General features: G+C 42.1%; 1 protein-coding gene across 31 annotated transcripts in view; it reads right to left on the reverse strand.

Annotated features, from left to right (window-relative positions):
- The window catches only part of Kiaa1217 (KIAA1217 ortholog), a 761286-nt gene that overhangs the window by 11874 nt on the left and 733196 nt on the right, over nt 1-16216 (reverse strand). For 25 of the 31 annotated variants that reach the window (XM_048812695.1, XM_048812686.1, XM_048812683.1 and 22 more), the window contains 6 exons: nt 12634-12764; nt 11673-11820; nt 7630-8086; nt 4152-4335; nt 1894-2057; nt 829-996 (listed from right to left, as the gene is read on the reverse strand). In XM_048812695.1, coding sequence (XP_048668652.1) covers nt 829-996; nt 1894-2057; nt 4152-4335; nt 7630-8086; nt 11673-11820; nt 12634-12764 — 1252 coding nt within the window. The remainder of the gene's footprint in view (nt 1-828; nt 997-1893; nt 2058-4151; nt 4336-7629; nt 8087-11672; nt 11821-12633; nt 12765-16216) is intronic. The other 6 variants (XM_015495236.2, XM_048812700.1, XM_048812693.1 and 3 more) reach the window with 2 other exon arrangements.

Raw genomic sequence — 16216 nt, forward strand, 5'->3', positions numbered from 1 at the left:
ATGATATTCACGTAGAACAGGAAACTGGTATGAACTACAGGTGGTCATTCGTTGGCATGACTCAAAACTGGTCACTCTAAAGGTTAGAGCCAAAGAACAGGATCCACCTAAAGTGTGCTTCAGTCAGTCCTTATCAAGGCAAGACAATGGCTGGTGTTACTAATCACCATCTTAATTGCTTTTGGGATGAAGCAAAGACTATTAAGACAGAAGGAAAAGAAAGAAAATCCTATGGCCAGTGCTAGGGAGGTGTACAAATGATTTTTCTTTTCTTTTTTTTTTTTTTGGTTTGGGCATACATTTATTTTCTAAGATCCTAAAACCCAAGTAACAAAAGCAAAAATATACTAATGAGATTTTAGTAAAGAGCTTTCTCACAACAAAGGAAACAATTAATAGGGTAAGATAAAATTTTATGGATTGGTAGAAAACATTTGCAAGTTATGTATCAAATGTGGGGCTGATATGCAAAATATATAATAAGCAACTGAAATGATTCAATTATAATAAAATAAATAACCCTATTAAAATGGGAAAATTACTTGAATAGTCATTTCTCCATAGAAGATAATTACATAGCAAACAGATTCTTGACAAAGATGCTCAACATCACTTGTGAGATTCCTCACATGTCTTACAGGCACCCCAAGAGCCTGGTATGATGCCATCTTGGAAAAGTGGAGGCCAAGGCTAGAGGATGAAGCTTATGCGTCCTAGCTCCAGGGGCCCTTCCCCAGCCTTCTCTAGCTAACAAATCTATGAAAGCCGTGTCTAGAGAGTCCTGGATGAGATGGTAGAGAGTCAATGGCAGTCACTTCACTCACATACCTGGAGTTCTGCCATTATTTTGTCTCCTTCTTCTTCTTCTTCCTCCTCATCTTTCAAGGAGGATGCAGTGACTGGTGGAGGGGATGGGGCCCAGGCTGAAGCAGGCTCTTCTGCTGGACATTTTGTGGCTCTTGTCTGTGGGCTTGAACCAACATCTTCACCACTGGCCTGTGGGAAATTCAAACCACAGATAATGGCTTAACACCTCTTAGGTACCAGCAAAAAAATGACAGATTCACAGGATCCCTCGTCATCTGATCCCTTGGCTTCCTGGATCTTCACACTTAGCTGAAAGGCTAGTTTGGGTTTTCGTTTTGACAAGTCGTCATTTTGGTAAATGGATTGAAGAATTGTAATAAAATCAAAACTCAGCATCCAGGCCTTTTAAGAAAGGCCGTCTCCCATCCTCCATTTCCTTGGAAATTGTATTTTACATTTAATGTGACAAAACTTGCCAAGCTAAGCGGGAGCTATAGCTCACTTAACATCTTTCTGTATAAACCCCTCACCTGTGTCAGCTAAGCCGATACCTTTGTAAGATACCTTCCTTTCACTCCCCCTTCTTCCCCTATTTTCAATCTTCCTGTTTGGGAAGTAGTTTATGACTTATTTTTTGTTTTGGTAACGGGGATTGAACTCAGAGGTGCTCAACCACTCACGGAGCAACATCCCCAGCCCTTTTTGTAATTTATTTACAGACAGGGTCTCGCTGAGCTGCTTAGGGCCTGGAGAAGTTGTTGAGGTTGGCTCTGAACTGGTGATCCTTCTGCCTTGGCCTCCAAAGTCACTGGGATTACAGGTATGTGCCACCAGGCCTGTGACAGCTTGTGATTCACGCTTAAATCAATGCAGTGAAAAGTCAGGTCAGGATAAAACCTGTGATGTGAGTCTAGTCTAGTCACATCGGCTGGGTTTTCCCACCTGTGGCACTCCTTGGGCATTTAGTTTAGTTGAGGTTCCATTTCTCTTCTCCACATCACTGCTTTTATGTTTGAACACAGAGCATCTTGTCTAAGGGTATCATTGCGCCCCAAAACCAGTTTACTAGGAATCAACCCGTCAGACCTTGGTAGTGGTGATCTCCTTCCTGCCAGTGTAGACCACATCACCAGATCTCGTGGTAGTGAGCCCCGATCCGGGCAGGTAACTTCTCCGAGGAGGTGGAGGAGGGGGAGGGGGTGACTTTCCCCCCAGCTTGTCCAAGTCTGGTTCTGAATTTGGTGAGTCTTCTGGAAAACAATGTGCCGTTGTGATTTTTTTTTTTCAAGATAATGTTCAAAAAGTCCAGTGTATTGCTATAAGTTTAAAGAATACTGACTTAAAAATTTTGTCTTTCCCATATAGCAATGATTAAGCATATAGATCCCAAAGATCAAATGGATTGAAATCTCAGAAAGACCCTGCACAAATGACCTAACTTCTCTGTGTCTCAGTTTTCTCATCTATTGAATGGGTATTCATTATCAAATTAATTTTTAATGACACAAAAAAGCTGATTGTCACTTGGAAAAACGAGGAACTAAAGGTAATTCCAAAATGCCTCATGTGTCCTCCAACATCTTCAGTCCCTCAGTGAAAAGACAGATATATCAAGAGGGGTGTGTGGGGAATGTTAGAGTAGGATCTAGCTGAGGGAGGGCCAGAGAGGAGATCAGACAAGTGGGGACAAAGGACAAAGCCAGAGAGAAAGTGAATTATTTTTTAAAAATTAAGGTCATGGTTACGTGGTTGAAAAAGATTCTTTCTGCTAAAAAAAAAATAAAGGAGGCAGTAAGTATAGAAATCAGTATTATAAATCAACATTAATTTCTGGTCACACATTTCTAGAGGCCTGCACATTAGTGGATTATTTCTGAGAAGGAATCAGAGTATTAAAAACAACAACAGTAATAAAAAATATAACAGTAAATAATAGAACATTTTAACTAAGTAAAAATATTCTTGGGAGTTACTTAAAACATTTATGCAAAACCCTTTTCAATCTGAGAGAATAAAAAGGGAAAATGAGGCACGTTAATAAAATTGATGTTATATTTTTATTGTATAAATGCAAGAAGGAAAAATTATGAGAACTATATAAAACATCAAAGAACGGTAAGGCAAAATGAATGATGGGGCAGAGCAGACGTCCACAAGATAAATACGTAATGAGTGGGTCATTTTAGCTATCAGAAATTCTTCCTGGGGACTTGGAGAGACAAGCCATCTTTGTGAGAGAAGTGTCCCTCCCAGGGTCCTACCCTCTCGGAGCAGTTGTTGCCTGGCTGTCCAGGGGCCCCAGACAGGCCTCATCCAGATGGCATGTGGGATGGGGTGGGGCAGGGGCACTGAGGCCTCTGAGCAGAGGCTGTTGGGCGGGGGGAGTTTCAGTGAGTGGAGCCTTGGAGAATGAAATGTGGTAGGGAATATTCCATGAATTTTCAATCCAATCCACTTAATGTTCCTTGACAAGCAAGTCCAGATGGTGATTCCTTTTCAAATTAATTTTAATGGTTGGACGAAGTATGGTTGAATGTGCCATGGCAGAGACTTTAGGCTGCAAGTAAAATAACATCTCTGTACATAATTTTAAGATCCGAGTAAGGGATGTGCCTTGTAATTAGTGAAAGATTCTATAGTTTGAGTTTTTAAAGTTATATTCATGCATCACTTAAAAATAGGGAGACACGCTGAGAAATGTGTTCTTAGGCGATTCTGTCAGTATGTGAACATCACAGGATGTACCTACACAAACCATGATGGCTACAACATCACTCAGTGATACAATCTTACAGGACCACCATGGTATATGAGGTCCACTGTGGGCCACACGTTATGTGTGCACGACTGTATTTTATGTTAGTATTGACACATTGATGCTTCAACTTCCATGATTGAGTTGGTTAAATATACATTCTAATAATTTTCTCAAAGGTAGAATTTCACCTGATGATTGACATAATATTCCCTGGGGAACTCATGAAAGCCACCATTTTCTTTCTGGTGGGGGTGGTGGTGGACAAAAAGCTCTTCTTTTAAATGCAGGCCTCAGACTCTCCCAGCTTCTGCTCTAAGTGTCATATGTTCAGAGGAAATAGAGAAGCAGGAAAATTACCTTTTTCTTTATTGGACACTGTCTGGCATCCTAACACCCAACATGGCTTCCTGCCACAGTGAGAGGTAAAAAGTCGTAGCAAGGATCTAAGGAACACCTGGGGATTCACTTTATATGATTATGGAGAAGTGAGACCTTGGTCCTGTTGTCCAGCACAAGCTCACGGGAGTGACATCCCTCTGAGCTGAAGACACCCCACACTGGCACCTCTGGCTGGGATCAGCCTCACCTGAGAGTTCCAGCTTGTCCACTGGGGCATCTCCCTTTGGTAATGGGGCCGAGGCTGGTGGCATCTCCAGGTTTGGAATTGACTTCATGATGTTGGCCTGAGCTTCTTCTAGGAGCTTCTCAAACTCTTTCCCATTATAATGGTCCAGATTTTGCCTTTTCTCTTCCCATTTCCTTTCTGCTTTCTAAAGGGAAATGGCAAAGGAAGACAGTTTAAAAACCAGAGGGGAAAGCTAATGTAGTCTGGAGATTTCACATTGAAGTTGGGCATGCAACTCAGTTAAAATGTCGACAAGATAATGTCCCGGTTTTCCTTGGAGGGACAACTGCACACATCAGATGAGTCCTGGCCACCTGACCCTTCTGCTGTCTGCCACATCATCTAGAACTACATGGCTTGACATTTCAGCCCAGGTGACAGTCATCCACAGAGAAGCAAGCTCAGAAACCCAAACCCACTTCTTAAACGATCACTAAGCCCTTATGACTTACTTCTACCAATACAGAATAAAAAGGGACACAGATAAAGCTGTCAAAGGTACGTTTTTCATTATTAAGTTTTTGCTTTTTAAAGTAAGTTTTCATTGTAGAGGAGATGAGCAAACAAATAAAAACCACAACACTAAGAACAAAATAATCCTGTTCTGTCCTGATTATACACTGTGTGTGTGTGTGTGTGTGTGTGTGTGTGTATGTATTGAAATGTCACATAGTATTTCGTTAATATGTACACTTTTCATGTTTTGTGTCAGTTTATAAAAGATAAAATTGATTTTAAAAATCCTTAGTTCCACTTCTAAGAACTAAGAACAGCTATGTGACCCTTTCTTGGTCACGTTTTTTTTTTTTTTAAGTGGGGGGATATTTTTTTGGATGACTTCTGGCTTCAGTAAGTTCCATAACAGAGGTACATTAAAAATATTTTTAAATCCCTATATTTTTAAAGGACATTTCTCCTGTGATATTACAGATGGTTCATTAATCATTCTAGAAAGGCAGAGTGGAAATTAGCCCCAGAACTGGTGGAACCTCAGAATACAAGATTTGGAAAAGATCACTGAATCAACACACTTTATGTAGGAGTTTGGGGTCCAGTAAGATGAAGAATTTGCTCAATATAATCAGTACTCTCATTTATTTTTTCTTCTTAGCATTTACTAACAGATGGCATATACGTGTTCTCAGTCTCCCTACAAGTAGGTAAGGTTCTTAAGGACACAGACCTTATCTTTCTGTTCACTGCCTATCCCAGATCCTAGTAGGGCTCAGCATCTCTACTGAATGAATAAGGTTCATTCCACTTGTTGGGGGCTAAACTGACAGAAAGACCCAGGTCTCCCTTTTTGTGGATCAGGGCATTTTTAGGAGATGATTTATTCTCTTCTCAAAACAAAATATACAAATCACAATGATTATTATGCTAAGTTCTTAAATATCCATATTCTTTTAGAAATTTTTTTGGTGGGGGAAGGGTACCAGGGATTGAACCCAGGGGCACTTAACCAACTAAGTCACATCCCCAGTCCTTTTTTTTTTTTTATGTTTTGAGACAGGGTCTCCATAAGTTGCTTAGGGCTGAGGCTGGCTTTGAACATGTGATCCTCCTGCTTCAGCCTCCTGAACTTCTGGGATTAGAGGTGTATGCCACCCCACCTAGCAATATCCATATTCTTAATGGATATTTGTGAAATAAAAGTGTCATCAGACTGACACCCTTTAAGTATTGAGATAAAGTGATGAGATGTCTTAAGAGGCAGATTATAAATTCTCAGGAGGAAAGGGCATATTCCCCAGCTTCTCTATCAGGCATTAAGGACAGAATCAAAGCCCAGAAAATCCTATAAGAAGCAATATTGATTAATTAATTTTTGCAATTCTGGGGATTGAACCTAGAGGTACTCAACTACTAAGCTACATCCCTAGGGCTTTTTATTTTTTATTTTGAGACAGGATCTCATTAAGTTGCCAAGGCTGTCCTTGAACTTGCAATCCTCTTGCCTCAGCCTCTCAAGTACCTGGGATTACAGGTATGTGTCACTGCACCTGGCAATAAGAAATTTTTAAATATTGCTGACTTGGATTAGGGGCACAGCTTTTAATTCTGGAACACAGAGAAGCTACACGGATAATGCTGTCAAAGGTATATTTTTCACTACCAAATTTCTGGTCATGACTGTGGCCACATTGGTTTTAAGAGGTCATCTCAACATACCCACCCTGAGTTAGTCCCTGATGACTTGCAAGAAAGGCAGGAAGGATTAGGACTGGGTTGCTGGGGACAGAGCACTGAGCTACAGGATACAAAGGAAAGGATATGAGGTAAGAGGAAAAAGAGCTAAGGGAGCAAAATACAGGGTTTAAAAAAGAATATTTAAAAAACAGTGTGTTTTTCTACATGTTGGGTTTTTCTTTAATTTTTTTGAGGTGTTTGGGATGGAACCCAGGTCCTCACATATGCTAAGCAAGTGCTCAACCACTGAAATACACTTCCAGCCCTCACTTGATCTTTTTTTTTTATATATGTATTTTTTAGTTGTAGATGGACACAATACCACTATTTTATTTGTTTATTTTTATGTGAGACCCAGTGCCTCACACATGCTAGGTAAGCATTCTACCACTGAGCCACGATCCCAGCCCCCTCACTTAAGATCACTTTCTCTTTCTATTTTGACTGCCTTTGCTTTTCATTCTTAGAGTACTATAATTTGCCATTCAGCTTCCTTAATTCTAGACCTACTACCACAATCCATCCTCTATATTGTCTCCAGATTAATTTCTTAAAGGTGCTATTTTAAAAAAAATCACGGGTCAGATCTGTAGTATTATTTCTCTGACACCTTCAAAATAAACTCCACACATTTCTCAAACTGGTTTCATCTATTTCCCCATCTTTATGTCCTTGGTTCCAGTTAAACAGGCTTACTATGAACTCAGCCTCTGCTCCAGCATCCCTCCATCCCAAAGTGCCACAACCCCCTCCTCTGCTTATCACGAATCCTCTGTCTTTCAGGATCAGTAGTAACTCTCCCCAGGCTGCCTTTAGCACAGGGGAAACTCAAGCCAGCACCCACTGGCTCAGGAAACTGATGGTCACCTCTGTCCCTAATTTCCTGCTCAGTGATGTTATACAGTAGCTTGATTTTGCCACGGTGGGAGAATGTACACCACGGAAATTGGCAAATGCCACAAATCAGAGCTTTCTTCCAGAGAGCTGGTTGTTAAATATTTACCAGCACACCACTGACTTATATTCCAGCTAAAGGTTAGGTGCCATCTTTCTCAAATCTTATGACCTTTCCCTTAACTTGGCTATGGAATCCTATCCCCAATTGAAGAAGAAAAAATCTATCTTTGGTAAAAATATATCTTTGATCCACAAATGAATTCATACACACACTCTCTCTATAATTAGACTGTAATTCATTCAGAGAAAGGACCTGTTAATGGGGTGATGAGAAATGGAAACAAGACTCTACCTCAATGGACACTGCCCTGTTCTTGGCACTCACACTGTGGATTTCCTCAATGAACAAGCTCTGCATGGTGGAACCATTCGTGGGTGTCTGAGGGGACTGTGGGGCTGGAGCTGACTGCAGTGCAGAGGTTACTTCCTGTGTGACTGCAGGAGGGTTGGCTGTGTGGGTACCAGTCCCGACAGGCAAGTTCTGGGCAGGGTTCAGCAGGGCCAGGGAGTGCTGGGAGGGCTGGATGACCACAGGAGAGCTCTGCGCGTGGTGAACGGTCATGCCAGACAAAGGCACCACTTCCGACTTCACATCGCCAGGGACTCCCGTGCCATGGAAGGGCTGGCTGGGGCCATGGGCTGCTTCCTCCTGGTTCTTCAAGACTTCGGCGGCTGTGGCCTTTTCCATAGCAACATACTGTGCGGCTTGGGCTGCATCGGTGCCCTTCAGGAGCCCATCGGTGACATGTCTAGGAGAAACCATGCACAGTAGAATTATCTGCTAAAATAGGTCACTTCCATCTTGTCACTGTGGTGTACTCGAAGGCCATGCATCCCAGAGTTGGGTGAGATCAAAACATGCAAGACTCAGAGTAGCTGCTGGGGGGTGAGGGTTTCCATAGCAACTCCCTAAAGCTCCTGATGGCTCCTAGTTATCTAGGGCTGCTTCTCCAGGACTTTCCCAGGAGATGATCTCATTCGCTTTTTCACTAGCACTGTTGTGCTCAGACTGATGCCAGCCTGTCACTGTTCGGATGGTGGTGACATGACACGAACAACAGGATTCTAACAACACTCTGACTCCACCACCTGATCCTGGCCTGTGCAGACCTTTCTGAAGCCTCCAGCTACCCTCCGTCCATTGGCAGACACGTCAAAAGGTAACCTGCCTTCTAATTCCTTCTGTTGTTCTCTGACATCCCCACCTGGACCCAGCCAAATCTTTCTGCAAGGTCATGGATGACTCTAGTGCAATATTGTGCTTGGTCCTCATCCTCCTCTGCTTTGGGGAGTCATTCATTGCTGTGTCCATCTGTACCCAGGCTTCAGAGGAAAAGGCAGGACCTTTGCTGACAGATGCGCCTATGTTTGAGTGTCAGTTCTACCATGTTCTAGTTATATAACACTGGGATCATCACCTTTTTGAGCCTCAGAAACTTTCCTGTAAAATGTAAGGATGGTGACAATGACAATGGTCGCAATGTTTTCCTTGGGGATTGTTAGAACTAATGTTGTGAAGTTACGATATAAGATGATGTCACGCCTGTAACTTGACCCCTAACTTAAGAGTCCTACAATCCCTTCTTATTAAAGTACTCTCTTCTCTCTTTTCTGATTTGAAAAGAAAAAGAAAAAGACACTGTATTTTGTGACTCTCCTCTGTTACTTACTACTTTCTTTACTTTTGACTTTACCAACCCCAGGCTTTTAACTCCCCAGGGATTTCGCAAGATTTATTCTCTCCTATCTCTACCAATTTACTTGGCTACTATTTCCATTTTCAGTAACCATCTCCATGAAGGTGACTTTAACTTAGATCCTCCCTTTGTCTCTTCCTCCCTCTCCTCTGCTGTCCCCCTCCTTTCTCCCTCTCTTGCTCTGAACCAGGCCACGATCCCCTCCAACTCTGTCTCTGGAACTTACCCACTCTTCTGGGTGCCTGGTAGGAATCTCTTCCAACATCTCAAATTCCACTTATGCCAAACCACTTGGGCATTTTTCCAAGCTCCTAAGTATGCTCTGAACTGTGACCATTTGTCGCCCGCCTCACCTTCTCTGCCATGGTGTAGGGTCATCTGCATGTCCTTAGGAACATGCACATTCCCACCTTCATCCTTTGGTCTTCCACCATGCGGAGTATCATGTTATGCACAAACATGCTAGTACAAAATTAACTATAAATAGGCTTGTGATGGGCACCCTGATAGAAGCTAAAATTTATTTTATTTTGAGTTGTTCGACTTGTTTTATGTACCATTCTCACCACTGAGTATTTATAAGTAAAAATGTCATGTAATGTTCAAAACCCATAATCCTGTCTTCTATCACTCTGTGCTGGCTCTCAACACATCCTTTAACTGCTTTTCAGGGATGGAAAGGGAAGGGAGGGGAGAATGAGCAGTGTTACCTGGCAGTTCATGCTCTATTTTTGCTTAATAAGGTTGCTTTGTTTTTCTTTTTTTTTTTTTGTGGCCTTGTGGATGAGTTACCACATTTGGGTTAAAGCTTCATAAAGAATTAGTTTAACAGATTTTTATCCTATTGGAAGAAAAAGTTCCTTTGGAGACTTAAAATGTGTGACATTTATGAAAAAATTTAACACACATGCAATGTCTTCCTGTATACAGTCAGATGTGGACTTCACAGGAGGGAGCATTTTTTATTTTAATCTGGATTCCTTTAGCATCCTGGTGCTTACACACTTGCTATAGAGGGTTATCTCAAAAGGGGCTTTTCCGAGGTTATTCTTTGCTAGAAAAATTTAATCTGCTCCTCACGCTTAATAATTTGCCTTAATTAACTGTGAACTTCAGATACTTTTCTTCTAAATCTGATCAAATAATTATAGTCAGTGATTAAAATCCCTACAAGAAAGTTTCCTACATGTTACTTCTGTCTGGGACCTACTCTCAAATCTGGTCCAGAAGGGGAACTTTTTGATCTTATTAAAAAAACCCTAACACTTCAGGGACTGCCACTGTAGGGCTGTGGCTTATTTTTGGTTGTTGTTTAGTATCTATTCCTCATGGGAGAGAGTAATTTTTATAAGGATAGGGTCCCACTTGTCTTGTTTATTACTGTCTCTATATACCCAGCACCAAGGCTGGGCACAGAGAATGTTACTGAACTTTACTGCATCCCTGGCTGTAAGGTAAGAACTGACAGCTACTCTGGAGTCAAAAGATCTGTTCACAACCCAGCCCCACCTCTCGCTAGCAGTGAATGTCCCCAAGTCTCAGATTCTACCTATAAATAATGAAATAACAGTGCCTGGAGTGGATGAGGTAATACGCATCAAGGGTTCTGTCCTGCATCTGATACATAGAAAGTGCAATGTTGGATACATAGAAAGCGCTGGGAGGTCCAAGTTATCCTTATTATTAGGTTGAGAAGAGAGAGATCCAATTGTAACTCAAAGACAGAGCATACAGGATGTTATTTACCAGGGTGCTTCCGAATCCTTCATGCTTATATGTCGGCATCTCCCCACCCCATGCTGGGGATTGAACTCAGGGCCGTGCACAGGCTAGGCTAGGGCTCTGCTGCTCAGTTGCACTCCTAGGCCTGTAAACACTCTTTGAGTGGGTTATGGAGTTCTGAATTTTTCTTTACAATGAAAGTCATGGGTCATTCAGTGATTTCTTTAATCTTTCCCTATAGTAACCCTTCCTGATGAGCAGGTTCACCCTGGGTAGGGGACTGGCTCATGCCACATTAGGAGTCTTAGTTCTCTTTTCTAGATGGCACCAACACACTCTCAGATACTCCTTCAGTAGGAAATTTAAGAGAGACTTATTTATTACTACTCACTTTCTCCAAACCAAAGTCTTCTATGCCTCTGGAATGAAGGAGGCTAATAGACTACTTTGATTTAGTCTTCAACTTCAAAGTGTTACTAGCAAAACAAAACCAAGCCAAAGAAGAAAACCAACTTTCAAATGATTGTTTTAAAGAAATGTTGACTGTGTCTACTCATTTTATTATTTTATTTTCTTGTGGTGCTGGGGATGGAACCCAGGACCTCATACATGCCATAAACGCGCTCTACCACTAAGCTGCACCCCAAGCCCATGTCTATTCATTTTAAGTCATAGAATGGGTCCAATGCTGCAAGTCTATGCTGAAGAATTAGAACCTTGAGGTATATTGCAATGAAAGCCCTGGGGTGGAAGGAGTCATGGTTTCCAGAAACAAGATTTGATAAGTCATGACATGACCCTGGACGCAGGCTCTTGGATGGTGGCAGAACCTGGGTCTTCAACATGCACTCTGGTCTCCCCGGCCCACCCCCTCAGCAGGCCTTCCTAGTCTGGGGGTGCGGGGGTTCCCAGTTACCTCCGCAGCATGGTCAGGATGTCTGTCATGCTGCGCACACGTTTTAGGAGACTGTCCAGCTTATGTGGCTCCTCCTTCAGAAACCGCACGGCCTCGACCTCTATGCGCAGGACGGCTCTCATCTTGTTTTGTAAGGTTGGAAATTCTCCTGTAGGCCAGACCAGCTGGTGATTATAAGAGAATGGCAGAACCACCACCCCCATCCTGCACCCTGACACTGGATAGCACTGAGAAGTGTGGAATTCACACGTCTGTGGGAAGGGTGAGGCAGGGTTAAGAGAATAGGAAAATGTCAGGTCAAGTAACTTTGCGCAAGGTCACAGCTCCTTTAGGCCTGTCTCCTGTATATTTGGGTCAAGGCCAACTGCACCTTGGGGTTATGTTTAAAGAGTTTGGCACAGGTGTCCGGGCACACTGTATGGGCCCAGCAAGTAGGAAAATTGATAGTAAGTGTTATTAGCATCATTAGTCTTGAATCTTACAGAACCCACTAAGTATAAACTTCAAGAAGGTAGGATGTTTGCCTGTTTTGCTCAGTGATGTATCCCAAGTACCCAGGACAGTGTCTGGCATGTGTAGTCATTTTATAAATAATTGCTTGCATGCTTGCATGAATGAATCCTTCACTATTTAACATATATATATATATATATATATATATATATATATATATATATATATACACACACACACACATGTATGCATATATATAAATGTAATACATATAAATTATATCTATCTATCTATCTATCTATCTATCTATCTTTACTTATTTTAAAGGGAGTCTCATTACACTAACCAGGCTGGTCTTGAACCCCTGGGCTTCAGCCATCCTCCTGCCTCAGCCTCCACAGTAGCTGGGATCACAGGTACACATCAACAAACTTGACACCTATTTGACAGATCTTTAAGCATCTCAGGAAACACACTTCAGACTTCTCCCCTCTGGTGGAATGCTCACCTTTCAGGGTGGCTACTGCTTCTCCCACTTGTCTTAGGAGGAAAGCCCCATCTTCCACATCCTTGAGAGTAACCACTCGGCCAGCGGACGAAGAGTCCTTCTTCAAGTCTTCAACAAAGTCTTCCAGCTCACTGTGGGGGAAGCAGACAGCAGACAGCTCAACAGTGAGGTCCTCAGGAAGGATGGGTACAAAGGCGGAGTGCTCGCCTAGTCTCCAATTTCACAGTGTCCAACCCTCCTAAGCCTTTCACTTAGATGCCGAGAGCACATTAGAACAGTAGCTGGGTTTGGCTTGGAATATTCCCTGAGGTGTAAGGCAGGTCCAAGGAGGTTTTCCCAGGGTCTGTTCATGGGGAGGCCCCCACTGGCCAGAAGATCATGCCTGGTGAAAGACCGTTCTTTATTCCCAGTGGTGCTGATACCAGCTAAGGGAGGGATGAGTGCACTTCATGGTGGGGTGGGATGGGTCAGTGTGTGCACACAGAAGCACTTAGTGGAGTGAAATGAGAAGTATGGACTGGTTTACATCAGGTTTCTCAACTTCACTGTTTGGCATCTTGGGCCAAATAATTCCTTTTTTTTGGTCAGGAACTAACCTATGCACACTATGATGTTTAGTAGCCCCCAGCCTTCACTTTTGAAATGCAAGTAGCACCCTGGCACCTTCCCCCCCTGTAACTAGTGATAAATAAGAATGTCTAGACATTGTCAAATGTCCCTAGGGGAGGAGGAACAAAACTGTCCCTGACTGAGGATTGACTCTTTCCTATTCAAGCTAAAAACAGAAGATATGTTTACCAATCTGGTTTCTGGTGTGTGTGTGTGTGTGTGTGTGTGTGTGTGTGTGTGTGTGTTTGGGTGTAGAGATGTCAGCTCCAATAGAGCTAAGTTAAGCTTTTCCACTTGAAACAACAAGAAAACAACAGCCTGCCTCTGGGCACATTACCAGCGCTCCCCTAAACACCTGTTGGTATCATTTCAGTTGCCTGGGAATGCAACCAGAGAAAATTTTGTCATGAATGTACAAGGAAACCTACTAGTATAGAGAAAAGGGATTGGGAGGAGGATGGAAGGGAGGGTAAGGAGAGGTAATGGGGGATGTATTTGACCAAACCATATAAGCATATATGCCACAGTGAAACCCACCATTCTGTATAATAAATACGCATGTGTGCGTGGGCACACACTCACACTCAAAGATTAACAGGGGAAGGAACGTTGCAGGACCACTAGGTGGCAGTAAGTGAACAGTGATTCTGCTTCCTGGAACAGAGTATGGAACAGGGAGCTGGCTAGAGATAAAAGAAGGCAGAGTTATCAGCAAAACGATGGATCACAAAGCCCCTTTCCATCGGGTGGGCAAGCGGAAGGCGCCTTGGCAGCTGTGGAAGAAATTCAGGCAGGGATACGCTGTATATCCAACAAGGACCATAAGGCAAATGACAAATTCATCCACTTCTGACCAGTGGATGGAGAATGTAGTGATATCATTCATTCTGTTGTAGAAATTGCTTGTGAACATTTCTGATGAAATAATGCCCTTCTGGACCCAAAGGGAAAGTCTTGCTTGCTCACTGTCCACATTTGTGAACAATGGAAAGGTGCTTAGTATTAGGAGAACAGACCCAAAGATGCTTCCTACATTTACTGTATCCCTGAGGAGGAGAGACTGTGTGCCGTCCCTCATGAAGCACTACATATGGTATCTTTGGAAAGGTTATTTTCTATATGACCAAACAGGACCCACAGTCACTCTACCTGAATTCCATTTTGATCTTTTCTACACAATGTGACTCTTGGATTTTCTAACCCTCATAACTCATAGATTTTCTTTGTTGTACAAACTGATACTATGGTACACAAGTGTCCCTTCTATTCTAATGTTCATGATACCTATTTAGACAAAGCATTAAATATTACATTTGTGAATTGAAAAATTGTAAAAGAGACACCGGAGCTAAAAAGAATGTGGAACATCTTTTAACCTAACAATCAGTGTGACTTTTGAAATACTAAGTTACTTTTCATGCTACTTTTGTTAAAAAGCATAGAGTTTGTTAAAATAGATTTCATCCGTTATTATAAGCCCAACTATTATTTCCAGGTAGAAAACCATGAAAGAGAAATGATCATGACCCAATATCTATCTATCCTTTTAGACTCAAATTCACCTCTCTGCTGTCTGACTTGCCTGCTAGTACCTGGCTTCACGGGCACTCCAAGGGAACTTGTGCTTGGAAGGAAAAGGAAGAACAAGAGGAGGAGAAAGAGAGAGGTCTCTGTTCCCTCATGTCCCAGAGTTGGGAATTTATGACTATCTTTTATAACCTGTGCTCTCACTATGCGCACACATCCAGTTAACCCACTTTATACATTATAAGAGGTAAAGGAAAAGTTACAAAAATATTACAAGGGTATATATATATATATATATATATATATATATATATATGACATCTTTGAGAAGAATCCAGACCTAGTTTTTTTAAAAATATATATTTTTAGTTCTTGATAGACCTTTATTTTATTTACTTATATGCGGTGCTGAGACTTGAACCCAGTTCCTCATACATGCCAGGCAAATGCACTACCGCTGAACCCTAGCCCCAGCCCCAGACCTAGTTTTAGGCAATTGTACTTTAGTGTATTTTGTCTTTGATTTCTTTTCCTATTCCTTTTTCTGTTGTTTGGTTCAGGCTTCATTGCCTCTTTCCCTAGATTGTTACACTTGCTTCTAGTGTGGTCAATTACTAATCTTCTGCAATCAGCCTGGCACAGGACCACCAGAGGGAACTTTACAGAATACAGGTCGAGTTTTGCTATTTCCTTGATCAAAAATCATTCCTCATCATGTGCAGGTACTTTGGAATCATCTATGTAGCTTAAGTTTCATTGAGAGAAATTATCAGTTGGGGTTGGACCTGGAAACTTGTATAAAAACCAGAGATTCAGCCTGGTGCAGTGGTGCACACCTGTGGTTCACGAGGCTGAGGCAGAAAGATTGCAAGTTCAAAGCCAGCCTCAGCAACTTAGCGAGACCCTAAGCAGCTTATTGAGCCCCTGTCTCTAAATAAAAAAATATAAAAGGGGCTGGTGATGTGGTTTAGTGGTTAAGTGCTCCTGGGTTCAATCCCTGGTACCAAACCAAACCAAATCAAGTCAAATCAAAACAAAACAAAACCAATAATAAAAACAAAACCCAGAAATTCAGGTTTCTGTTAACATGATCTTCCAATTTTGGTAGGCACAGCCCAGACAGGCATCAGGCGGATATCCACGTGGAGTGTAGTATAAGATCTAGAAATGAATGGCACAACCTAAACAGAAGACTTTGGAAGTAGTATCTTGCATTCAATTCTCCTGCCAAACTGGACTACCCCCAATTCTCTAAGGATATCCTGTACTTTCCTGGTCCAGAGACTCTGTGGTCCATAGGGTTCCTCTGCCAGAAAGGTATCTAGCCTCTGCTGATGAAATTCACCTGCCTTTAAGCCCATCTCAGTTCAGTTTAACAAACCACTTTTGACATTACCATGTGTATAGGGCAGTGCTTGGCCTGTGGGACATATAAAGAATAACTACT

The sequence above is a fragment of the Marmota marmota genome, unplaced genomic scaffold (genome assembly GCF_001458135.2).
Source record: "Marmota marmota marmota unplaced genomic scaffold, marMar, whole genome shotgun sequence".
Classification (NCBI taxonomy): domain Eukaryota; kingdom Metazoa; phylum Chordata; class Mammalia; order Rodentia; family Sciuridae; genus Marmota; species Marmota marmota.